We start from the raw sequence: 27,348 nt of genomic DNA, 5'->3' as shown, positions 1-27,348 counted from the left end.
ACTCTGAAGCCAGCCAAGGAGTCCTCGACTAGAGCCATAACCTAGCGGCCGCGGCCAAATTGTCCATAAGTCCCGATTGGATCCGGCGCGTCGGTTGCGACTTCGGCGGGCTGCCGCCGCCGCTCCATCCCCAGCTCTTTAATGGGTCCGTCGGGGGTGTTCTCCGCTCCGAGCTGAGCGCCGCTGCGGCCATCATGCCACAATGGTGACCAGGCGGCTCGTCCTGCTGCTGAGCGTCTTGCAGGCGGCGCGGGGCTCCCCGGGGCTGGCGTCTGCCGAGGTGCCCCCGAAGGGGCCGGTCTGCGCCAGGGAAGGGCAGGCGTGCGACCCGCGCTGGCGCAGAGATGCCGGCGGGCGCGGCGGAGTCTACGAGCATCTCGGCGGAGCTCCTCGGCGCAGGAAGCTCTACTGCGCCACCAAGTATCACCTCCAGATCCACGCCAACGGCAAAATCAACGGCACCTTGGAGAAGAACAGCGTCTTCAGTGAGTATCGCCGCCGGGTGTCTCCCAGTCCTTGCCCGGCCCTTGGCTACCTTAGCACCCCTATCCCCGACGTGGAAGTCAGCCGCATGGTCCTCTGTGGGTCTGACTTCCGCGTCGAGCCTTAAGGGCCATTGGCGCTCAGCCCCGGCGCCTGGGCTTAGCTCGCCCTGAGGCATTCGACAGCTCCGCGGTTGCCTTTCTGGTCCGCAGGGATCCCAGCCGAGGCGATGAACCGGACATCTTCCGAAATCAATCCGCGCGATGGACGGGCTGAGCGGTCGATAAAAAGCCGATCGCCCTGAGTCATGCAAAAGGTATCAGGCGTGCCTACTGAGAGGTGACAGCAAATGTATCGCCTGAGATGAGATGTAAAAAAAATAAAAAATCCCAGTGCCCGGCCCTTCCTTGTGAGTTTTCCCTTCGCACGATCTTGGTATATTGTAGTGATGCCTTTGCTTTATTTAAGCCAGGGCTCTCTTTCGGACCCTGGTTCACTCTTCAGGCATCTTTTCAAAAAATTGTTGCCAGGGAGGGGGGGGGAGTCACCTCAAAACGAATAATTAAAAGCTAGTCCCTCGCTCCGCGTCTGGGCAGTCAAGAAGTTCCAAGGAGGGCTCTTGTCAATATTCGCTAAAGCAACATTGAGAGCGGAGAGGTATGCCATCCTCCTGTTCTACACTGGGCCAAAAGCCGTCCTTCTCCTGCTTCGCTGGGCAGCCAGGAAATCCCTGACCATCCATACGGAGGGATGCTTGGCATACCGGCTCCTGGCAAAGTCAGCTGAGAACGATAAGGCTACATCACCGAGATAAAGGCCAGGTGCCTCTGACGGGATTATCCTAACTGGTTTCCAAATAAAGAAATAAAATAAAAGCCAGAGCTCCTAAAAAGACTTGCAAGTTAGATGGGCTGGCAGTACTCCTCTTTTTAGCAATCAATAAATCCCCCGGATAGTGGTTCTTCTTTTAACTCCTGCCGCCCCGCAGCAAGCAGCCCAGAAGACACTATAAGTAAAACCCTCGAAGTAGCCTTGAGATTAGAGCGGCTTGCCAATCATCTTCCAACTGCTACATCTGATGAATTGGACCATAGTTCACAAAAAGCTTGTGCTGGAATAAATGCGTTAGTCTTTATGGTGCCACCAGACTCGTTCCTGCTTTTTGCCCTAAAAAAAACACAACCTTTAAAAATTAACGGCTACTGCTCTGGAAATTAAATCTGGAAAAGTTCTGTTTCATTCAGTTTGGTTAGTCTGGCCATTTTGCTTCCTAAAGGCTCTTTAAGGGCCTCAGGTAATCTCTCTCTGCTTTCAGCATCTCTCTTTACATATCAAGTACTCTTGTGGCCACACTGAAGACATGGTGGGAAATAAACCTGTGTGTGTAGTCACATCTACACCATGCATTGAAAGCATTCTTATAGCACTTTAACAGTCACGGCTTCCCCCAAAGAATAATGGGAACTGTCATTTGTTAAGGGTTCTGGGATTATCATCATCATCATCATCAACAACAACCCATCTTTCACTAGCAGGTCCCAGGGTGGGTTACAGCAGTTTAAAATTCAGTATTAAAAACAAGCTACAATCAACAGGGGAACTGCAGCTCTGTTGCAGTCTCCTGACAAGTCCGAGTGCCCTTAATAAGCTACAGATCCAAGGATTCTTTGGGGGAAGCCATGCCTGTAAGAGTGCTTTAAATGTATGGTGTGGATGTGACTTGTGAGAGAATGAGTGAGACTGGCTCTATTGTGACAGGGATCAACGGGGCTGCACTCTTTTGCCTCCTGATGATGTGAGTGGAGAGAGAGGAGTGGTGTTTTTTTTTTAAAGTAGCTCCTAAAGTTACCCACACATCAGGCTGTTTGTCCACCGGTGTGGATGGAAAGCAAGGGCACAAAGGAAAGGGCTGCCAGGGATTCCAAGCAAAGGGCCTTTTCAGGATTGGCCCTCCTCAAAAGGAGAGAAGCAGAGAGAGCCCAAAGGACTTTCCTCTCCATGGTGAGAGTCTCTACCTTTTGTTCCTGATCCTAGAAATCTGTCTCTCCTTGTCTCTTTTGCTTTGCTTGCCTACTCCTTCCTCCAAATATACATCCCTGTGGGGTGGAGCATCAGTGCCAAAAGAAGTGAAGCAGTTCTCTGCAAAGTTGCAGGTAAAGTGATGGCTGTCACTTAGTTTATCTGTCTCATAAGGTGTGACTTCCCAGGACTCTCTTTGAAATTGTTCTTCCCTTTCATGACATCAGGTCAGTTCTGGAGTACTAATCCTGGAGAGGGTGGCTAGGTCTTAACCATGGGGGGTGGGTTGTAAATAAGTATGGAGATGACTTTCACACCTCATCCTGTTCAACTCAGCCTGTTTGCTTGGTTTTCCTTTTCCTCCTATTCACCATGTTTGAGTTGAGTTTGGAGAGTTAGGGTAGAGGAAATGATGCTTGCCCTTTTCTAAATGGGCTGCCACCATGGTAGGATGGGTGTATTTGCATAACAGAGAGAAGCTGGCTATGTTAAAGACAATTCTCCCAGGCAAAAGGGGTAACAGTGCAGTCAGAAGTTTGGTTAAATCCAGACATGTACATCCATCCCTTGGTTATTATGACAATCAGGGATGGCAGGCATGTGTGTAAGATAGCTGCCATCACAAATAGGGTTTTCAATTTCCAAAGGACACAATAATTTTCAGTGGAAGCAGTTCACAGATTCAGTAGCAAATCATCCAGTGAGATCTCACCAAGGCCACATCAGGGTATAGTCTTCCAGGGTCTTGGGGAGGGGGTCTTAGACCACTTCCTTTTTTGGGAACCAGGACCCAACAGTGTCCCTATGCTTCCAGCATCCTATGAGCCGATCAGCATGAAAGAGGAGTGTGTTAGCCACTGAAAAGAGTCTTCTAACATGTTTCCTTGTCCTTTCCTGCTGATTAGAGCCAATCAGAGTGAAAGGAGGTGAGTTGGACACAGAGAAGACTCTTCTCAGTTGCTAACACACTCCCCTTTCATGCTGATTAGCTCCTAGGGACAGCTATTGTTGTGAGAGAAGGCATTAACAAGGAAAGAGAAGCAGAAAGCAGTATTCAAACCTGGCCAGATTATTCTATAATCTTATAAGGTTATATAATCTTAGAAGGGGGCATGGCTGGGACTATCATGAAGGGACCCTGCACTTCTGAATTTGCCACTATCCTAATGGGCACAATCAGGCCAAAGTTAAGCACTCTTATAAGTCACTGAAATCAAGGGAACTGAAAAGACCTTAACTTTGGCTCAGTTATGCCACACCAACATTGCATACCTGGACTACCTCTTATGTTCACTCTATGAATGTTTAGCTATGGTTCTGAAAGATGCTGTAGAAGGAAGAAACATCTTTCAATGAATCTCTTCCGTAGCAAGCAATTCCTCCACCCTGCCAGGACAGACCTAAGTAGACCCACAGCAAATTAAAGCATTCTTCTAATCCAAATATTGATCAATTGTGTACAGTATAGCCCTTCCACTGTACCGCAACATCATAGAATTATATTGTTCAAGAAGTTCAATCCCTGGCTGGGAGAGATTCCCTTCAGAAGACCTGGAAAGCCACTGTCAATCAATGTAGATAATACTGAGCTAGATGGACCAATGATTTGACCTGATATAAGTCAGCTTCCTGTGTTCCTGACACAGCATAGCCAAACTTAAGGCATTACATCTTGATGTTAGAATGAAGCCACAACACTTGTAGTTAGTTAGCTGAACCAGCGGGAGGTACTAGACAATCATAGAATTGTAGAGTTGGAAGGGGTTTATAGGGCCATCGAGTCCAACCCTCTGTTCAGAGCAGGAATCCAAGTTAAAGGATACCTGACAGGTGGTTGTTCAGCTGCCTCTTGAAGGCCTCCAGTATTGGAGAGCCCACCACCTCCCAAGGTAATTGGTTACATTGTCAGACCACTCTAACAGTTAGCAAGTGTTTCCTGATGTTCAGTCAAAATCTGGCTTCCTGTAACTTGAGCCCATTATTCTGTGTCCTGCATTCTGGGATGATGGAAAAGAGATCCCAGCCCTCCTCTGTGTGACAACCTTTCAAGTACTTGAATAGCGCTATCATATCTCCCCTCAGCCTTCTCTTCTCAAGGCTAAACTTGGAAGTGGGGCAAGAGCAACTCCTGTTTTGTTCTTTTGTTTATGCTCCAGAAGGGAGATAGAGTTAGGGTCCTCTAGATGGATAGGCTTGTTTACCTTTACCTGTGATGCTCTGACTGACTTCCTTCTGTCGCTAGACTGTTACGTCTTTAGGGAAACTTACCTGCCCCTCCTCCTTCCGCCCTTTCCATTCCTTTGTCCTCCGACTGTCCAGGAGAGAGGAGACATCCCTTTGTCTCTGCTCTCTCCAAGCCATGAGGCTAACCCCTACACCTGGGCGTTATTCCTCCAACTTAGTTAGTTAGTTTGAACTAGGATTGCTTTTCTATCTACTGTGTATTTCTATAAATAAAGTAGCTTTAAAATGAAACAGTGCAATTGTACACAAACTTGCGAGTGTTGTATTAAAACCAAAAGTGTGAAGCCAAAATTTCCTAAGAAAGGTGAGAGGAAAACCAAAAAGCCTCTAGAGTTAATTCACACTGATCTATGTGGGCCGATGAGAATGCCCTCCCAAGGTGGAAATTTATACATGCTGACTTTTATAGATGACTACTCCAGGTATACTACCACATATCTGATAAAGGAGAAAAGTCAAGTACTTCAAAAACTGAAGGACTATGTTAGGATTGTGTCCAACAAATTTGGCAGAAAGCCACAGATCATAAGAACTGACAATGGAGGGGAGTATGTGTCTAGAGCTATGTAACTTTCTCCGTGAGGAAGGCATAGAGCACCAGACTACAGTTGTGTCCAACCCAGAGCAAAATGGTGTTGCAGCACACATGAACTGGACTCTTAGACAAATTAGTAATTCCTTGTTGGAAGATGCGCAGTTACCAAAGGAGTACTGGGGAGAAGCTGCGGTTACTGCCACTTAGCTGTAGAACTGACTTCCTGCATCTGCAACCAACAAAACACCATTTGAACTGTGGCATGACAGGATACCAAGTATGTCTCACCTTTGTGTATTTGGGTGCAAGGCCTTTGTGCACATCCCAAAGGAAAGGAGATCAAAACTTGACAACAATGCCAGGGAAGTGATTTTTATTGGATATTCTCCAACGCAAAAGGGATACAGAGTAATAGATACCAAAACTGGCAAAGCGGAAGTATGCAGAGCTGTCCACTTTGATAAAAGGAAGTGCACACACGGACCAGAAGGGGCGCCACACCAAACAGATGACAGCGAAATGGAAGAAGCTGAGCTATTCTTTCACCACAGAAAGTATAACAATATACCTGCAGAGGAAGGTGAGGTGACTGAGCCAGAAGAGGCAACTGAGCCAGAACAGGCATCAGAGCCAGAAGGGGCAGCCGAAGTGCCAGCACCCAGACCCTCTGAGCGCACCAACAGAGGTGTACCACCTGAGAGACTCGCTTACCTTGTGAGAGATGAACTTCCAGAACCAGAGACCTGGAAAGAGATTGAAGCCTTACCCAAAGCCGAAGCTGAGAGGTAGAGGCAGCCAGCCAAGGAAGAGCTGGAATCTCTACACCAAAGTGAAACTTGGACACCAACCAAGCTTCCTCAAGGAAGGAAAGCTGCAGGCTACAAGAGGAAATTCAAGAAAAAGCCAAATGCTAAAGAAAAGCCTGCATATCAGTATTGTTACCAAGCCAGATGTGGTGGTAGCAGTGGGATACCTATGCTGAAAAACCAGCTCGCTGACCAAAAGAGACTGGGAAGCAAGCAAGGATGCAACAGACTCTTGGAGTCAGAAGGGGTGAGTTCACGCACCAAGTATATAGACGTGAAGCACCCACCTACCACAGAGGACTGCTCAAGATGGAGTATTGTCCAACAGAAGACATGACTGCAGACGCTCTCACAAAGGCGTTGGACAAAGTCAGACATTGCAAGCTGCGAGACAAGATGAATCTCGTGGACTGAACCAAACACTCGTTGAGAAGGGGTGTTGGAAGTGGGGCAAGAGCAACTCCTGTTTTGTTCTTTTGTTTATGCTCCAGAAGGGAGATAGAGCTAGGGTCCTCCAGATGGATAGGCTTGTTTATCTTTACCTGTGATGCTCTGACTGACTTCCTTCTGTCGCTAGACTGTTATGTTTTTAGGGAAACTTACCTGCCCCTCCTCCTTCCGCCCTTTCCATTCCTTTGTCCTTCAACTGTCCAGGAGAGAGGAGACATCCCTTTGTCTCTGCTCTCTCCAAGCCATGAGGCTAACCCCTACACCTGGGCGTTATTCCTCCAACTTAGTTAGTTAGTTAGAACTAGGTTTGCTTTTCTATCTACTATGTATTTCTATAAATAAAGTAGCTTTTCTTATTTTACTAAGTCTCAAGTCTCAGTGATGCTGATGCCGGGTAAAACCCTGCTTTTTTAGGCAAACGCACGCACACGCTGGCACACTCACATTTCAACATCTGCTGTTACTCTGCTGCTGTTGTGTTGCTTTAAACGAAATTAAGCACACAAATTACACACAGCGCAACATAAACATTCCCAGTTCTTTCAATCTCTCCTCATATGGCTTTGTTTCCAGTCCCCTGATCATCCTTGCTGCCCTCCTCTGAACCCATTCCAGTTTGTCTGCATCCTTCTTAAACTGTGGTGTCCAGAACAAGACACAATACTCAAGATGAGGCCCAACCAGTGCCGAATAGAGGGGAACCAATACTTCATGTGATTTGGAAACTATACTTCTGTTAACGCAGCCTAAAATAGCATTTGCCTGTTTTGCAGCCACATCACACTGTTGGCTCATAGTCAGCTTTTGATCAACAACAAACCCAAAATCCTTCTCGCATGCAGTATTGCTGAGCCAAGTATTCCCCATCTAAACTTTGCACTTATCCCTGTTAAATTTCATTCTCTAGTTTTCAGCCTAATGCTGCAGCCTATCAAGATCCGTTTGAATTTTGTTTCTGTCTTCCAAGGTATTAGCTATCCCTCCCAATTTTGTATCATCTGCAATATTCAAAATCTGAAGTATTTAAAATATCAAAAAGAGTAATTTGTTGTGTTCCTCTCACTGACCACTTGTAACTTGTTTGTTTGAGCACCTTTTTCCTGCTTCTTCTCAGACCACACATCCTTCCTTTGTTCTCTCTCCATGTTGTGAGGATGTGTCTCTCTGAGCTCTTACTCAGGGAGATGGCTATGTATGTTCTTAGTGAATAAACTTTAACTTTTCACTTTCACCTTTACCAGTCGTCTTAACAGACTGATTTGTTGTTGTTGCAACTGCTGTGTTAACTTTTGTGTTAAATCTGCTGATCTTCCAATACGTGACACATGCCTGCCCAGTCATTTTTCATTTGATATCCAAGGAAAAGGATAACATTTGCTGTCAGTTGCAAAGAGAAGAAGAGAGATTCTCAGAATTATGTCTGGATCTTTCTTCGAATATTGAGGGTGAATTCACACATGCATGCACTCAGTCTTCAGTGTCAACTTGCATGTGTGAAACAGCCATCACTTATCAAACACCAAAGACAGGTCTTTAATAACACAGTATTTTTCAGTGATGGCAGTTCACACGTCCAGTTTAAGCAATGTCGTAGCACAATGGCGACCGTGCCAGACGATTCTACGGTCCTGCCATGCTGGCAGCCAGCTTATGTCCACATAATGTCAGCTCAGTACCCATCACACATTATTTGGGTGGAAGGGGTATAAGCGCAGAAGGAGAAGTATTTAAAATATTTCTTCATTGCTGAAGCAATCCCAGAGTGGATTACATTAGAATCAAATACACACACACATGTCTTTAGTTGGCACCCAAAAATGATACAAATTGGCCTCAACCCAGTATTTGAGAAGGGAGGTAATTCCACAAATGGGATGCAAGTAGCAAGAAGGCCCTTTCCTGTGTTACCACATATCAGATTTCTGGTCACTGTGGTACAGTTCAGAAGGCCTCCTCTATAGATCTTAATGCACAAACAGGAATGGGCAGGAGAAGGTGCTCCATCAGGCATCTAGGTCCTGAGCAGTATAAGGCTTTATATGTCAGCACAAGCACCTTTAACATGGCTCAGTAGCATAGAGGCAGCCAGTGGAGTTCTTTCAGGATGGCTGTAATATGTTCATGGTAGGCAGCCCCATATAAGCGGTGGCATTCTGTACCAGCTGTAGCTTCCAAACTAATCTCAAAGGCAGCCCCACATAGAGTGCATTGCAGTAATCCAGAAGTGGAGAACGGCATCTGGCTGGCCAGCCAGTTTCCTTCTCTTTCCCATAACCCCTGCAGGCCAATCATAATGTTCAAATTTCAAAGGAGGTTGTAGTAGCTGCTGACCAGCTGATTGGCAGTTACAACAACCTCCTTTGAAGATGTGCTTTTAGTGCATTGGCTACAGGGAGCCTCTCTGAAGTCTCTGTAGAGTGGGAAATGCCCATCAAGATGGAGCATTTTAAAATGGTTTCCAAAGGGCAACTCCATAGTGAAGCCAATTCCAATCAATTGCCAGGGCTTTGGTTGTGCAGGGCTCTATTCAAGCACCAACAATCAGCTTATCCTTGGTGTGCGCAGAAAGCTCCATGCTGCACTTTGAACCCCAACTCTCAGCTGTTAGGGTTTCAAAGTACCTTGCAAACCCCTATTTGGCCCAACTCCACGACTTTACCTGCCCCACACCTGATGCCATATATGATGTCTGGTGTAGGACAGGTGGGCATGGCTTGGCCAAAATCTCTTGGCAGGCCAAATTAGGCCCAGGGGCAGAAGGTTCCCCACCCTTGCAGTAATCCAATGGTGTTGCATTGCTTCTCCAGCCCTACAGCCCTACCCCCAATGTCCACACATTGAACCTGGATTCCCCTACAGGAGGAAAGTCAGACTTCCACACCTAACATGTGCATGCTTGGGGGGGGCACACGAAGTCATATGGCATGTGGGGCAGGGGCAGGGGCAGTGCTTCATCCTGCCCTTTCTAGATATGGTCATTCTTCAATGATTAATACATGAATGGGGCTATATAGTAAGAATCCTTTTCTACATAGTGACATTATGGGTGGAGTGGGAGGAGTCTGAACTAAGGCTGTCAGTCCCTGACATGCCCCCATCGCCACTGGCAGAGAAGCACCCCTGGTGGGGACATGCCAGTCTATCCCTGTTTTGCCAGTGTGTCCCAAATGTCACATCAGTGGTATTTCTCTATGATTTGTCATCACAGGGGACTTCCACCAAATCCTGAGGCATCCCAGCCAGTATAAGATTGTGCTCTGAGTAATGTACATACATGCAGGTGAACTGGCTGCAAAACAGTTTCAAAGAGACAGATAATACAAAACAGCTCCACTATAAATGGTGTACTTTTTAGACTTGCTCTGAACGAGACGGCAGTATCTTTCCTAAATCTGATAAAAGATCTTATCCAATTAGAGCTTAAGCATAAAGAAATTCTTGGTAAGTGAGATATTAAATCCAGTATTGACAATAACAAGATATTGTACTGCTGGTGGCATAATCTGAAGTGCAAATAATAAATCTGTGCATGAATGACCTTAATTCTTCTGATAGCATCTCCCAAGTGTATTGTTTTCCTAGCTGTTGGGTCTCTGCATACTTTTTCAGTATACATCTGAGATTTCCCTTTCCCCACATGGAATGTCTAAAAATGTAATGTGGCTAACATGAATGTGATGGACAAGTGTTTTAAAACATATGTCATTTGTTTTTTAAGTGTCATGGTTTTTATTGTTTACTCTATAGTGTTTTGTGGGTCTTGAGCAGAAAAGCAGAATGATTAAAAAAAAAGACAGAAAAATATGTGTCACGTGGGTACCCTGATGAGAGAACCTGCACACGTCATTCTGAATATATGCATATGGGGGGAACACAAGTTTGCTGTCGTTGAATGTGTGAAACTGCTCTTAGAAGATCTGCATACCTTTGCTTTTCTTGTTTCATTTGTCTGGGCAATGAGACACTTCCTCTGACGGTTTGAAATAGTTCCACCCTTTGAATGTGGCTTAGACAGCCATATTGTCCTTTCCACAAGGGCTATGCTGACTTTCTAAATGACAGGCTCCATTCATGGTTCCATACATGGCTTCTAAGATGCTGCAGCCTCTCATCTTAACTCCATTTTGCCCTCAGGAGACCTCGGCTAGAGCATTGTCTTGAAATGGGCAGCTTTGTGGTTTGTTTCAATAAGTCAAGCACTCTTGTGTTCTTTAAGAAAGGCATTAAAGGGGATTTAAACTTTTTATAGACATATAGGATTAGGTGGTCCTCTAGTTCAATGTCAGATCTTTCTTTCTTGAGGCAGTTCAATCTCAATCAAACAGCTGGGGATTTACTAGTAAAGAATTTCTTTCAAACAATTTCCATGCTCTTACTTTTCTCCTGTGTTGTCTTTTGTTTTGCTTTGTTATAATCAGGATTTTATTATGAACTAAGTAGTGAATGCAGGTATCTTGTGAGATAGTGTTACTAAATGGGATGCTTTCATGATGGAAGTAGAAATAGGATGATTTAATATTAACAGCTCAACACAGTCCAGTCCCTGGGAAGCCCAGATTAACACTTCTTGCTCAGTTCTAGACTCAGTCACTAGCCTTGGGCAAGCTCCTCTCAGTATCTAATTTTCATTTCTATTAAAATGTGAATTGCAAGAACCAATTTTACGAACTTATCGGGAGGGACTAAAAGGTCCCCATGGATCTAATGCATGCATGGAACTCTGGGGTGCCTCATCCATCTCAGTGATGGAGAATCTTTCATATGGGCAATCTGGTGTCCCCTAGAACTCATGGATGAATATCTAGAAGCACAGAAGGGGGCAAGTATGTAGGAACGCTCCAATGAAATCAAGTGGGCTTACCTACAGGTAAACAAGGGAGGTTCAAGATGTAAACACGCACCACTTTACCCTGGCCTTTGACACCTGAGACGTGTATATTTAGGACCCACCCTATTTTGGGATTTTTGGTTGCTTTTAAATTGTTTTTAATGTCATATTTTAAAAATTGTTGTAACCCGCCCTCCTACCTTTGAGTGAAGGAAGGGTAATGATTTATTTTTATTTATTTATTGCATTTATATACCACCCCACAGCCAAAGCTCTCTGGGCGGTTTACAACAATTAAAAACACTAAAAACAAATATACAAATTTAAATATATATATTTTTTAAAAAGCAATTTAAAAACACATGCTAAAATGCCTGGGAGAAGAGGATGATGCTGATGATACAAAATGTGTGAATACTAGTAATTGTATATCATTAAGCAAAAATCCTTACATTTCTGTTTTAGGCATTCTCGAGATAACTGCAGTGGACGTTGGAGTTGTTGCTATCAAGGGCTGTTTTTCCGGCAGATACCTGGCTATGAACAAAAGAGGCAGACTTTATGCTTCAGTAAGTGCTATTTAAAACAGAAGCATTTTAACTATGGCAAAGAAGCTGAAGCATCCTCCACTGGAGTGCCAATAATTTTCAATGGGGATTTAAATGCCATTGTAGTCCAAAGGGCACAAATACTGGTGGCTATGTACAAACATTTCTAGAGAACAAAAATATGCTCTTTGGTTTTAATTTGGGGATTAAGCAGCCAATACTTGGAGGCCACTAAACAAACTGTTATGGTAAGTGTAAGGCGTGCTCATTTTCCTTTCATGTGTGCAGCTTATCAACCAAACCATCCAGCTTGCACATTAAAAACAAAGAGATAGATGGATAGATGAGGATTTTATAATTATATAAATTTGCATGTCAAGATATCTGTTTAGAGACTGTAAGTAGCTCACTCAGGTCAATAAGTGTAAAGAGGTAAGGAAGTCTACAATTCACAGTATGATTAGGAAGCTTTTCAAAAGAAAAATCTCCTGGGGATGTCAATGGGAGTCCCATTTGCACAGGGCTATGAATTGGGCTCTCAGTGTGTGTAAAGTAATTTAAGTTGGGATCTGCCACCAGAGGTGCAGCCCCAAAGCTGCTAACAGACTGAAGGAATGTGTAAATGAAATCATGTTTTTTCCTGGTGTTGCATTTTCCAATTAAGTTTCTATACTTTGATCTGGCTTTCTGGCACATATATGATACAATACTTTACTTGGAGGATTTGTGTTGCCAGTAAGGAAGACTGAAGAGGGGTTTTAATATATATTTTATTAGTTCACATCACATGTTGTTTAATGGAACCCATTACAACACTGGTGGGATGGTGGTGGGAAGAACTGGGAAAGATGTAAGAGAAACTTTGATCTATAGCAGAAAGATGAGGAAAATATTCTATCTTCCCTCTCAGTAGTCCGTGTGCATTATGTGGGCTGAGAGGATTTTTTGAGGGAAGTCATGACTTAAAGTGGTATACAAGTGCTTTCAATGTAAGGTGCATATGTGACTTTACTGCATTAATTAAGTAATTACACTTTGAGCCCATTTTTCTCCCCAAGAAACTCAGAATGAGGTTCACAAGTAGTTTCTCAGCAGGGTTTCAGTAAGGCTTAGGCCAAGGTGGCTTGAGAGATAGTTCATGATGGATAATATTTCTATCCCTCCAGCTATGACTAGCATTAAGGATTCTTGTACTCTGGAGGAGGTGTTAACATTGGTGGATTAACTAGCCAAAGCTACAGCTGATTAATTGCTGGAGGCCAAACTGCATCTGTGTGGGCAAATTTTAATTGGCAAGGCTGGGAGAAGACTCCTTGAAAGAACAAATTGCAGTTCTCATTTCTAAGTTAGATGTCTTTAAATCTCTCCAAACACACAGTATAAATCTATTCAGTTCACTGATAATAAATGTATTTTCATTAATGATTGTTACTGTTCTGTGCCTTCAAGTCAGAGCTTGGAAGATTACTTTTAAAAAGTAATAAATTACAGTTACAGTTACATGGCCCCAAAAAGTAGTAATTACCATTACAATTGCTCTGAAAGTAACTGATTATTTTACTTTTCCTCCAAAGTAATCACTACAATTACATTTCAGTTACTTTAAAAAATGCCTACAAGGTGCTGGCCTTGGCTGCTGCACATCTAAGTAGCCTAAAACAACATTAAAAATAAACACACACATACAGAGGTAGTAGAATAATTATTTTTATTCATAAGATAGCAATGGTGGTCTCTCCGCTGGTAAGGGTGGTGGGGAGGGAGGCAGAGGCCACTACTCAGATCTTTGCACGTCAAACCAAGTGCAACCCCTCCCACTCAGCCAGTCAGGATAATCTCTCTCACTTAACCACCCCCCAGACCCTGCCCTGCCACCAACTAAGGGACACTCAATCAAGCAAACATTTTCCCCTGAGATGCAAAAAGGTTAAAATACTGCAAATGCAGCACAGTAGGCAGAGAGGGTGGTGGAGGCCACTTTGTGTGCCAAGTGCAAACACAGTATTCTCTCTCTCACACACACACACACTCACTCTCTCTCTCTCTCTCTCTGTCTCACACACACACACACACACACACATACACACACACGTTGTCATCTTTCACCTCCACACTTTTTTATCTCCATTCTGCTGCTGCCTCCTTCTCCTCCTTTATCCATGTTTTTGCCCTCCGGATCCTTTTTCCCTCCACTCCATTCTTCACCACCACTATCCATTTTTTAAAATAATTGTTTTCTCCACTCCACCCCGTCTCACTCTCCGCCTCCTTCCTCGTCGCCTCCTACCCATCCACAGAGCATGAGGAAAGAGCGACAGAAGCCCAATTTGAGGCACATGATTTTCATCCACAAATCAGAGGAGCAGAAGACTTCCCCTGCTCCACCCCCAAATAATGCCCAAAAGTAATTCTGGAAATGTTACAATTACTCCACAAAGTAGTAAAATTACTCCTAGCTCTATTACAATCAAAATGTAAAGGAATTACCCACTCGTCGTTACTCAAAAAAGTAATGAATTACAAGTAATTTGTTACTTATGTAACTGGTTACTTCCAAGCTCTGCTTCAAGTCGATTATGACTTATGGCGACCCTATGAATCAGTGACCTCCAATAGCATCTGTTATAAATCACCCTGTTCAGATCTTGTAAGTTCAGGTCTGTGGCTTCCTTTATGGAATCAGTCCATCTCTTGTTTGGTCTTCCTCTTTTTCTACTCCCTTCTGTTTTTCCCAGCAGTATTGTCTTTTCTAATGAATCATGACTTCTCATTATTAATGATTAGTCAATTAAAAATTCTTTAGGAGGTTGACAGTCCCAATTAAAATTCTACCTATCCTTGTTAATTTACCATTTGCAATAGATACTTTTCTGCACTCATCCTCCAACCACAAAATTGGTTATCCACCAAGCCAAACATAATCCACCCATTATATAGATATGTATAAATATTCCATGGGGGAGATCTATATTTCATATCTATGGAGCGTTGTCCACCACTCTGGTGTATGCATGCAAATTGCATGGAGCCAAAATCTGATTCAGTTTTCCACCAGTTTTGTAACAGCCTACAATTATTGATATCAGAGCTGTTTGAAATGATGGTTCTTAGACAGCATACTGGAATCCCCTTAGTCTGGATACATGGGTGACAAATTCTGGCAAATTGTGGATTTCTTTTACGTGGTGGTAGATTGGATGTATCCTCATTTGTACATCTGATATCTATATGACCTGAGCTTGTGGTTCTCTATCACCACCCACAAAGTAAATTGAGTGGTGGTGGTGGTGGAGATTGTGAATGGAGTGTGGAATAGTACTGCCCAACAAGACCATGATCATCTGTCAGGATGGGGCACATTTTATATTCCCTTGGCACGTTTAACTTCTTTTTTAGGCACTATCCCTGCGTAATGTGTTGAGAAAGATGAAGGAAGGGAGAGGTTTCAATGCAGAACATCTTTGTTTATCCCAATATTATTTATTTATTTATTTATTATTTGATTTATATCCTGCCCTTCCTCCCAGCAGAAGCCCAGGGCGGCAAACAAAAGCACTAAAAACACTTTAAAACATCATAAAAACAGACTTTAAAATACAAAAATAAAATAAAATAATATGCTTCTCTTACTTTACTCAAGAGGAATCTACCTTTCATTAAATAGTATTTCAATGTTTTTCAAATTCCCAGTAGCTATGTTGGTTTGTTAAATAATAAATAATAATTATAATAATAATAGTAATAAGATATTAATATTAATAGGATATTATAGAGTTGGAAAAGGTTCAGAAGAGGGCAACCAGAATGATCAAGGGGATGGAGCGACTCCCTTACGAGGAAAGGTTGCAGCATTTGGGGCTTTTTACTTTAGAGAAAAGGCGGGTCAGAGGAGACATGATAGAAGTGTATAAAATTATGCATGGCATTGAGAAAGTGGATAGAGAAAAGTTCTTCTCCCTCTCTCATAATACTGGAACTCGTGGACATTCAAAGAAGCTGAATGTTGGAAGATTCAGGACAGACAAAAGGAAGTACTTCTTTACTCAGCGCATAGTTAAACTATGGAATTTGCTCCCACAAGATGCAGTAATGGCCACCAGCTTGGATGGCTTTAAAAGAAGATTAGACAAATTCATGGAGGACAGGGCTATCAATGGCTACTAGCCGTGATGGCTGTGCTCTGCCACCCTAGTCAGAGGCAGCATGCTTCTGAAAACTAGTTGCCGGAAGCCTCAGGAGGGGAGAGTGTTCTTGCACTCGGGTCCTGCTTGCGGGCTTCCCCCAGGCACCTGGTTGGCCACTGTGAGAACAGGATGCTGGACTAGATGGGCCACTGGCCTGATCCAGCAAGCTCTTCTTATGTTCTTATGTTCTTAAGAATAAGAATAAGAATAATACAAACCAATCCTAGCTTTGACATGCTCAAAGATATTTCACCTATGTTCAGCAGAGAGTAATAAATATCTAATTTAAAAACTATCCTAAAACATGTCACTCTAGACTTGCTATTTTCAATGAAAGACATTTGGCCAAATTAAGAGTGCCTCTTACTGCTCTTTCATATAAACGTGGAGAAATAGCACACACTGCAGTCCTTCCTCCTATATTGTATCACTTCAGGGTGAAGGTGGAACTTTATATTTGGGAACAGATCTCACTACTCTCTGGTATAAATAAAATGTTCATTCTCATAGATATCTAGCAAACCATGGAAAAGGTAATACTGACATTTTTCTTCCTAACACACTAGTTTTTCATGTCAGATTTCAAAGTTATGATGTGCTGCACCTAACCTGAAAACAGAAGTGATGCAGTTCAGGAATGATTTTACCTCTCTGCATGTTTGAATTATCTTGAATAGAAACATGAAATTCAGTGTTGTGAATGGCGTACTGAAGCCACAATTCATGTTTGCTCTTGGTACAGAAGACTGATTGTATTCTGTTACCTTCCTTAGGAAGGGAGGATTACTGCTCTTGGGAATTGTATGTATTTATTTAAATATTGAGATGCCACTTTTCAGTCTACCAAGTGGCTCTCAAGAGAAAAGACAACTAAAATACACATAGCTTTAAATCACGATGGCTCTAAAAGCATAGCATAAATAACAAACTGAATGCAGACAGAAGCAACTATCAATAAAGAATAAAATAGCCATCAATACAATTAAAATGACAGTTAACTTCTGTGAATATTTGAGATAATAATGACTTTATTAGGAAGTCACAGCTTAAATTTTAAAAACCCTGGTGAACGAGTCATGATGTTACTTGAAGAACTTCCTGAATTTGTCTAAGGAAGAGTTTTTGCAGATGGGATGCCACTATTGAAAAGGCCCTATGATTTCCCTATTACCATCTCTTAGGTTCAGGGAAAAATATCTATCTGTCTATCTGTCTGTCTGTCTGTCTGTCTGTCTATCTATCTATCTATCTATCATCGTTGTTGTTTTATACATTTGTATTCATCATTTATATTTATGTTCTTATAAGAAAAACCCAAGGTGTTTCACAACAAGATTACAATTTAATAATAATAATAATAATAATAATAATAAATTTAATTTTTGTGTCGCCTATCTGGCCAGAGCCACTCTAGGCGACGTACACATTAAAATTCAATAAAATACAATATAATACAAAATAGAATACAATGCAGTCAACACTAATGCAGCAGTATAAAATCATTTAGGGCAATGAATGAATAATTATAAAGCAATCACAGAAAAATTAGCCCACCCCGGAAATCCCAAAGGCCCGTCCAAAGAGCCAAGTTTTTAAGGCTCGGCGAAATGTATCCAGGGAAGGGGCATGGCGAAGATCGAACGGGAGGGAGTTCCAGAGAGTGGGGGCCGCCACTGAAAATGCCCTCTCTCTAGTCCCCACCAGCCTAGCTGTTTTCGTTGGTGGGACTGAGAGAAGGCCCTGCGTGGCTGATCTGGTCGGGCGGCTTAATTTGTGGTACTGGAGGCGCTCCTTCAGGTAAACTGGGCCGAGATCAACTTGACCCTTAAACAAATCTTAAAATAAACCCTCCTTCCAGTATCCCCCATCCCAGAACAATAGCAATATTCCAATTCTGTCAAATCCCCAACATTATTACATTGGGCTGGTTCATACTATGGTTTCACATTATGTGCATGAGCTTCCAGGCTGTGTGCTCCTATCTCCCTTCTCCTTCTCTGGCCTGGCCAGAAGGAACAGATGGAAAGATTTAACTTCTGCTTTCAATTAACTGTGCCTGCTCATTACGTCCAAACCCCGACAAACCACATTAGTGTTACCTATAGTATGGAGCAGGGGTGAAAAACCTGTCTTCTTCTAGATGTTGTTGGACTCCAACTCCCCATCAGCCCCACCTAATGGCCAAAGATGATGTGACTGTAGTCTAGCAATATCTGGAAGCCACAGGTTCCTCACCCTGGTTTAGGGAACCTAGCCAACTTCATACCTTGGTTAACTGTCCTGACCTGTTTCCCTAAACCAGCCTTCTCTGACTTGGTGCTTTCCAGATGTTATTGAAATATTAAGTGGCATATAAATGCTTTTAAACAAACATACAAACAAATAGTAAAAATAGGGCTACAGCTCCTGTCTTCTCTGACCACTGACCATGCTGCCTGAGACTGACTGGAGTTGCAGTCCAAAACATCTGGAGTTCACTTGGCTGAGGAAGGCTGCCTTAAACCATAGTTAACTCTAACCATAGTTCTCAGAGTTTGGATGAGACTAGTCACCATGGTTAGCTGAAAAGAGTAGCAAAAGTGTCTAATCTCCTTCTGACCATGACAAAGCAAAAATAATGGAAAATGTGGGCCCAAGCCTCAATCAACCTTGTTCCTGTAATGGCAAAGCATGGTTTAGCATTACTTCTAAATACAGCCACTCATGCTTCATTTACGCTTGAGAGGAAAATGTTTCCTTTGACGTTAGGATGTACATTGATATATCATGGCAATTTGTTTGCCTGCTAGAACCCACTCTGCATGAAGGTATTGCAATTGCTCCTTTAAACATCTATTAATTAGTTTTGCTTATGCAACATTATCCTTTTAAACTGTGAGGTTTGCAATCTTGGATTCACCATCGTGCTAGCCGCAGTTGAGGCCCGATTGGTGCCCTGCTATAGTGCAATTGTGAAAGTAAAGAATAGACCTATTTACTCCCTCTGCTGGGCTAACTGATTATTCCCTCCGTACAGCCTTTTCAATCGCATCATGCTAGGATAGCAGCTAGCAGTCATGTTCCCACTTGTGGGGGAATCAGAGCTCAGAAGTGAAATGTATGGAAGGCTGCAAAATAGATGAAGGGATATATCTGTGGAAAATGGTAATACTCAGGAGGCAGTTGGCTTAGGGTTGCCATATTGCCCGGATAGCCGGGTTTTACCCGGATTCTATGCATGCCACCCAGCGCCCAGCTAGCCCCTTACGTGGCCCGGATTCTCAGCTTTAATTTAAAAAAACAATTAAGTTTCTAGGTGGTCCGGTTCTCGAGATATACATAAAAACGTCAGCCACCCCCCTCCACTGTTAAATCTTTCTTTAAACAGTACTGTACTATAGCACTTTGTAGCTTTAACCCCGCCCGTTCAGCATTGCAGCCAATCAGAGATTGTGTTTCGGTTTCATTGACCTCAGGCAGTGTCTAGAAAACAAAATGGTGGTTTCACCCCCCCCCCCCCGTTTATCTGAAAATCTCATAAATTGGGTAAGTATATACATTTCAGTTTTTTTTCCTCTTGTGTGCAGGAGTCAGAGCTTGGGCAGCGTTTTGAAAACCTTCCCAATACTTGCTTTTTGTTAAAGCAATGCTAATCCCATATGCCCAAAGTAAATCCCATTTAATTCAATAGGACTTACTTTGAGTAGACATGTTATGAATGTGCTGAAAATCAATGGGACTTTGGAGTGAATGTAAAAAAGAATTATGTTTGTGTTCTAACTCTTTCTGTCTCCAGTCCAATTTTAAAGCAAGTAGGCAGGGCTTACTTAGGTATTACAGTTTTTATTCTGTAGGAAAGTAATACTGATTTTTTAAAAACTAATACTGATTTTTCTGCAATGACCAACTGGTTTGACAATAAACTATTATATGGGCTGTATGTATTTATACATCTGCTGTGCGTACGTGTGCGTGTATGGAGTCTTTCCAACACCCCTGTGAGGTAGGGTTGGAAACCAATGCAGCTCACAACAAGAAATAAAGCCATTTAAAATCCAATGACCATAAAAACAAGTATAAACAGTTGCAAAACAGCGTAAAGTGGCATGATTTGGAATTTTGGGTTGTGTGAATGAAGTTGCTTATCACTTGAAGTTGCTGTTCTGTCCCTGTTTGAGTAAGCCCCACTGAATACGCTGGGACTTGCTTCTGAATAAATAAACTTAGGATTGCACTATAAATATCTTTATAGTTTGTGTAAATAATAAATATATTTGATAGTCAGGCTTATATACATATTTCTTCATTTATCATATTTTTGGTTTTTGGTTAGGAATCCTGACTGGTTGTGAGATCCTTAGTTTTTTGCCTTACTCATAGGAATCTTGTTGTGGGTTGGTATGGTATTACATTTAGGAAAGTGTTACTGCCTTTTGTGTGTTTTTTTCCTATTTGCATTTCACTTATCTTTAACCTCACTCCGTTACAGCCATAGAAGCAACAGCAGCATATGCAAGATAATTAACTCCCATTAGTGATAAGAACAAGAATTTTTGTAATTATTATTTCAATTAAAACAAGAGGCTTATCAATACTTTGAAGAGGACCAGATATTTATTTTCTTTCTGAGCCCAGGACTGGGTCTTTCATGATGCCTGGGGGGGGGGGGAAGAGAGCAGGAGAGTAGTCAATAAGACAGACATCCTGGCATTGGTAATCTAATTAGCAAGGTATGTGTGGGGTTGTTGCACACTTCCAGGCCCAGTTTCATTTTGAGTATGGAGGTGGAACCTGTGTAGATGTGGTTGAGAAATTTTGAGTTAAGCAAAGCTCTGCTTTTATAAAACCTAAGAAACATACAGATACTTTGAATGTCTGAGTGCCTGCACCAGTGGAATACTGGAGGAACTTGTAAAACTTGCTGCAACAGTATTTAGAACGGAGCATGTGGTGTGAAAGACTCCTTTTCCTAACAGTTTGGCTTGTTTTTCTCCACCCACCACATCTCTGAAATATATTGTATATGTTATGGTTAACCGTGCTGCTGCCCTGACTTACTTTGTTTGTTGCTATTTTGTGTTTTTATTATGTTTTTATATTGATTGTGTATTTTTATTGTTTTTATTATATTTGTAAGCTGTGCTGAGCTCTGTTTTTAACAGCAAAAGGGCAGGATATAAATTCTCTTAATCAATAAATAAATACTCCATAGTGTTGGAAACTAGAGTCTAGGCATTTAAGGCTGAAAATGTTGCTTAAAAAAAAAAGATTTCTCACGTCTTTCCCCAGTTTTTGGTGGTAATTCCTAGGCACAAAAACAAAACAACTGGACAATCCAAATATTAATATGCAAATATTTGCATAATGTGCAAATAATATGCAAATAATTTGCATGATATGCAAATTAACCTGCCCGGATTTGTGGAACTGGAATATGGCAACCCTAAGTTAGCTGCTCCTATGTCCCACTGAATTAGTGGTCTGTAAGGATTTAACTGCACACCTCTGCAGGTATTAATTCTGTTGCAATGTAAGCACATCCAAGATTCTCTAGATCAGGAGTGGGAACCTTTTTCAGCCTGAGGTCTGCAAACCCTCATGGGCAACCTTTCAGGGTCTGCATGCCAGTGGTGGGCGAGGCCAGCGGCAAAAGTGGGTGGAGGAACAGGAGTGACTCTTACCTTTGTACAGTAAAAAACAGAGGTTTCTACATACCTGCACCTCTCTATTCTGTATCCAGGCAAGCAGGAGACATTATCACAGTTCAAAGACTTATTCCACTTCTGCAGGAAAAAGCAGCTGACAAGGGGGTAGAGAAGGACCATTGAGGGGAATAGCCTGGGGACAGAGGGTGTGGCCAGGGAAGAGTGCCAAGAGCCAGACAAGGAGGCCTGGAGGGCCACATTCAACTTTTGGGCCTGAGGTTCTCCATCCCTGCTGTTGATGATGCTCAGTATTCACCTATGCTATCATTTCAATTTTTTATTTTGCAGTTATAAAGTAAACACAGAGCTATGTGTGAGTAATAGCCCAGGTATGACCATATGTGGCACAGGCAAATGCTGATTTCCCTATACTCTCGACGCTGCTTAAGATTTGTGTTGCTAATTTAAAAAGAATCACAAGAGAGGGCAATTCTATAGCCAAAAACGTGTTAGCTGGGTTTTTTTGTATTTTTTTGCCCTATTATGGTGCTAGCTTTCCAGCCCTAGAGATGGTTTAATAATTGGAATGTAGTGTGATGGGGGTGACATAGATCCTGTTAAGGTCCTTGAGTAGGGTTGGTAGGTGTCTGGTTTTCACCCAGAGACTGGTTTGGGGGGGTCCTCTCCGGGTCTCTGGGTGAGTCACCTTAATCTGTGGACTCTTAGCTTTCATTTTTTTAAAAAAAGTAAGTTTCTAGGTGGTCTGGTTCAAAATGTCAGCCACTCCCCCGCCCCCAACTTCACTTAGTACTGCTCTAATCCCTGCCCTGTCAGGTTTTTCGCCAATAAGTGAAGTCAGGGTTGTGACTGACAAGATTTGTTGACCCCCAGGCAATACCTAAACCCCATTTCAAGTTCTGAGAACCATTTTCTTTTCCTGCTTGTCTCACATCAGGAATGCAGTATTTCAGCAGCATAAAGAGTGCATAGGATTGCACTACAACAGAAGATCACAGCAGGATGTTGGTGGGCATACGCAGTAAACAATTTAAGTTATAATAAAAATGTGCATGCAGGTTTTTTAAATTACTTGCAAAAATGGCATATTATACATTTTATCTTTCAAATAATTTTTAACAGAAGTTTTAAAAAGTGTACATGCTGCAGTGTTATACATTTCTAATTAAGGAGTCAAACAAATTTAAATTTTACTGGACTGTTGAAGAGGGCAGTTTGTCTTATTCATAACCTACTTTGAAAAGCTTCGTATTGGGAAAAGCTTCATATTGGGAAGGTTGGGGAGTAAAGCTGCAATGCTAATTCATATTGGGAAGGTTGGGGAGTAAAGCTGCAATGCTAATTCCACATACCTGAGAGTTAACCCCACTGAATTCAGTAGGACTTACTTTTGAGTATTTATTTATTTATTGAGTATTTATTTATTTATTGCACTTGTATACCGCCCCATAGCCGAAGCTCTCTGGGCGGTTAGGTAGACATGGTTAGGATTGTGCTGAAAATCAATGGAACTTTTGAGTGAATACAGAAAAGGATTGTGTTGTAAATCTTTCTCCCCCCAATCCTTTTTTTTTTAAGCACATAGACTTAGCTTACTTAGGTGTCACTGCTTTTATTTGGCAGGAAACTAATACCTTTAAAAAATGCTCTGCAATGGCAAACTGGTTTTGACAATAAACTATTACATGGGGTGTGTGTATTTTTACATCTCCAGTGTGTGTGTATATGGAATATTTCCAACAACCGTGTGAGGCAGGATGGAAGCTAAGGCAGCTCACAACAGGAGATAGAGCCATTTAAAATCAAATAACCATAAAACAAGTGTAAAACAGTTGCAAAACAGCTTAAAGTGGCATGATTCTGAATTTTGGATTGGGTGAGTGAAGTTCCTTATCACTGAAATATCATCACCCTGACCTGGGGGCTGCTGTTAGTGCAAAATGCTGCAGCATGATTGCTGACACGAGTGAGACCCTATCAGCACATAATACCTCTGCTCTGAAATTTGCACTGGTTGCCGATTTGCTACCAGGCCAAGTTCAAACTGTGCTTTCCATGTGATGGGTGCCACATAGCACTTGTTCTGCTCTTATAAGAAATTGATCCTTTAGGGTGGCAGTACTGATGCTTTGGAAGTCCCTGTCTATTTAAGTTAGGCAAGCACTTCACTGTACTCCTTTTGGCACCTGCTAAAAACATTTTTGTTTAGGCAAGCCTATGCAGGCATATAGAAGCTATTGTGTTTTTATCTGTTTTTAACTCATTGTTGGCTTTGTTATTTTGAATTTTTATTGTATTGTTCTATTTATTGTATTGAGTTTTGCTTGGTATGCTTTTGTACTGTTATCTTTATTCTGTATATGTTTTTGAGATATTTTTTCTTTTTTGTAAGTCGCTTTGAGTTTCATTTTGGAAAACAACAACTAATAAATATCATAAATAATGTTTGCAATTAATTTTATTGTTTTAATTCTTTCTGTAAACCTCTTTGAAGTTTTTTTTACAATGAAGTGGTATAGAAATGTTATAAGCAAAATACATAAGTAAATTTCAGAGTCACTGTGGCCCTCGGGTCTCTTTCCTGTTTTAGGAGCAAAGGAATCTGCCTTATACCGACTCACGCCATTTGGCATCATCTAGTTCAGTACTGATAACATGGACTAGCATTGGCTCTCCAGGCTCCCAGGCAACAGTCTTTTCCAGACATTGGATTTTGGACTTTTGCATGGAAAGCATGTGCCCTACCACTGAGCTACTGCTCTTTCCCTGTTTAAAAATTACCTTTTCACTAATGAATGCACAACATGCCTAGGACAGAACCACACCATGCATTTAAATCACATTCAACATATGTTTGAAGCACATGAATCGCATGGGAACTGTAGTTTGTTAAGGATCGTGGGATCTATAACTGTGTGAAGGAGAAAGGAAGAAGGGCACACTTACAATGTAGAGGAAATAATAATTTGTAAATAATAATTTATAACCATGATGTGAAATCGGATACATATCAAGACATAATATGAAGAAATATTTATATAAGCCTGAATGTTAAAGATGTTTATTTACCTGCAAAGATATTTATAGTGCAATCCTATGCATGTTTACTTAGAAGCAAGTCCCAATGTATTCAATGGGGCTCACTCAAACAGGGAAGCGTGCACAGAACTGCAACCTCAAGTGATAAGGAACTTCACTCACATAACCCAAAATTCAGAATCATGCCATTTTTAGCTGTTTTGCAACTGTTTTATGCTTGTTTTTATGGTTTTTGGATTTTGAAGGGATTTGTTTCTTGTTGTGAGCTGCCTTGGTTTCCAGATACCAAATGTACCTCACAGGGCTGTTGGAAAGACTTCATATGCACATACACTGGAGATGTGAAATACATATACCTCATATAATAGTTTATTGTCAAAACTAATTGATCATTGCAGAACATTTTTTAAAAATAAAATCAGTATTAGTTTCCTATATAATAAAAACAGTGACACCTGAGTAAGCCCTGCTTAATTGCTTTAAAAAATAAGATTGGAGGGGGAGAGAAAGATTTACAACACAAACAGGTCTTTGCTATGTTCACTCAATATCCCATTAATTCACAGCACAATCCAAACATGTCTGCTCAAAAGTAAGCCCTATAGAATTCAGTGGGCTTTACTCCCAGTAGGTGGAATTAGCATTTCAGCTTTACTCACAGAAAAGCAAGTATTGGATTAAAGCTTCATATTGGGAAGGTTTTCAAAACACTGCCCTCTTCAACAGCCCCGGGAAATTTAAACTTGTTTGACTCCTCATAATTAGAAAAGCATAACACATTGTAATGGCATGTAAACCTCCTGCACGCAAGAAATAAATAGACTTTTGGTACTGCTGAAAGCTAGAAACTTAGTTTATGAGATTTTCAGACAAGCAGAAAACAATAACAGTTTTTTGGACTTGCAATGGGTTCTAGCTATTGCCTGGAGGGCAACAAATCCCTTGTCAGTCACAATCCTGACTTCACCTATTGGCTACAAACCTGAAAGGGCGGGATTAGAGCAGCCAGCTACAAGTTCATTTAACAGAGGTTGCAGCATGTGGCCGATGTTTTGGTGTAGATCTCTTGAACCAGACCACCTAGAAACTTAATTTTTTAAAAAATGAAAGCCGAGAGTCTGGAGATTGACATGACTCAACCAGAGAGGACCCCAAAAATCCAGAGTCTCCAGGCAAAAACTGGAGATCTGGCAACCCTATACTAGCATATAAAACCCAAATGGCTTAGAAGCCACATTTGTAAAAGAGCACCTCCCCAGTAGCATCTATCTTGGACCCTAGGATTGGCAGGTAAGGCCTTGTTGGTGATGCCGCCCCTGGGAACTGACTGGATGGTGCTGACCCATCACATGGCCTTTTAAGTGGTGGTTCCCCATTTGTGGAATGACCTCCCCAGTCAGTTGCATCTGTCTCTGTCACTATTGACTTTCAGGAGGAATCTGAAAACTTCCCTGTTTACCCAGGCATTTGATGATTGAAGGGGACTGTTCCTGACCACCCAGAGATAACTGGATGAAGGAGTACTGTTTTTAGAATGCTTTTCTTTTTGTTGTTAAATTGTTTTTGTTGATATGTTTGCCACCCTGGGCTCCTTTGGGAGGAAGTGCGGGATATTTATCCATCATCATCATCAGTGTGTGCCACAGTTAGTGTGCATGAAGATAGATGTAGTGAACATCCAATCTGAAATATCTGCTAGTTTTTCTATTAGATTTCTGGAAATGATGGTTCTCATTATTATGTTACAGGAAACCTACAATGCTGAATGTGAGTTTGTGGAAAGGATCCATGAGCTGGGCTATAATACTTATGCATCCCGCATGTATCGGACTGTGCCCAATGGAGCCAGCAGTAAACGCAAAGCTAGTGCTGAGAGACTCTGGTATGTCTCTATCAATGGAAAAGGACGACCCAGGAGGAGCTTCAAAACCCGTCGGACCCAGAAATCATCACTCTTTTTGCCTCGGGTGCTGGATAACAAAGACCATGATATGGTCCGACTCTTCCACACAAATGCTAAGTACAGAGAGAACCTATTAAAGCCTCCAAGTAAGAACCAGAGGAGAAGAAGAGGACACTAGGGGATGCTCTGTGGTGGGGTAAAGGATGAAGACCGAAGACAAGTCAGTGTTCATAGTGCTACTAAATAACAAACAAATAGGACTGTGTGATCAATGTGGACTCAGAAAGTAATGATATACTATATATATATTACCGGATGTCCCACCAAACATAATTGCTAGTTGTTTTAGAATTATAATCTAAGCTAAAGACATATGATATAATAAACCAGAGCATGATCACATGTAAATTAGATTGATGCAAGGATTTTCATTGTTTGTCTTTGACCATTTCTCAGTTGCTTCGCCAGTCAAGTGTCTCCCTTTCAGTAACCTAGAATTTCTTAACCCAGTCATCTCCATTCCTCAGAGCAAACTTCCAATCAAGCTAGTTTAAATAAATTACCTTTGTGTACCTTTGCTTATGACAAAACAATACTTTTGAAGAAAAATATTTTTCTTTTCTTCCTTCTTTCCTTCTTTCCTTCTAGAGCAGCCTTCCCCAACCAG

The 27,348-nt window shown here is 41.9% G+C and overlaps 1 protein-coding gene across 1 annotated transcript; it reads left to right on the top strand.

The window, feature by feature from the left end:
* On the top strand, positions 1–27,348 carry FGF3 (fibroblast growth factor 3). The gene is made up of 3 exons (XM_061613146.1): positions 1–485; positions 11,831–11,934; positions 26,527–27,348. Exons 1-3 carry the CDS (start codon positions 203–205, stop codon positions 26,857–26,859), a joined length of 720 nt encoding a protein of 239 aa, XP_061469130.1. The 5' UTR covers positions 1–202; the 3' UTR covers positions 26,860–27,348.

This window comes from Rhineura floridana, chromosome 2 (assembly GCF_030035675.1).
Source record: "Rhineura floridana isolate rRhiFlo1 chromosome 2, rRhiFlo1.hap2, whole genome shotgun sequence".
Classification (NCBI taxonomy): Eukaryota; Metazoa; Chordata; class Lepidosauria; order Squamata; family Rhineuridae; genus Rhineura; species Rhineura floridana.
Note: the sequence above shows the minus strand (reverse complement) of the source record. Positions and strands in the feature narration are given on the sequence as shown.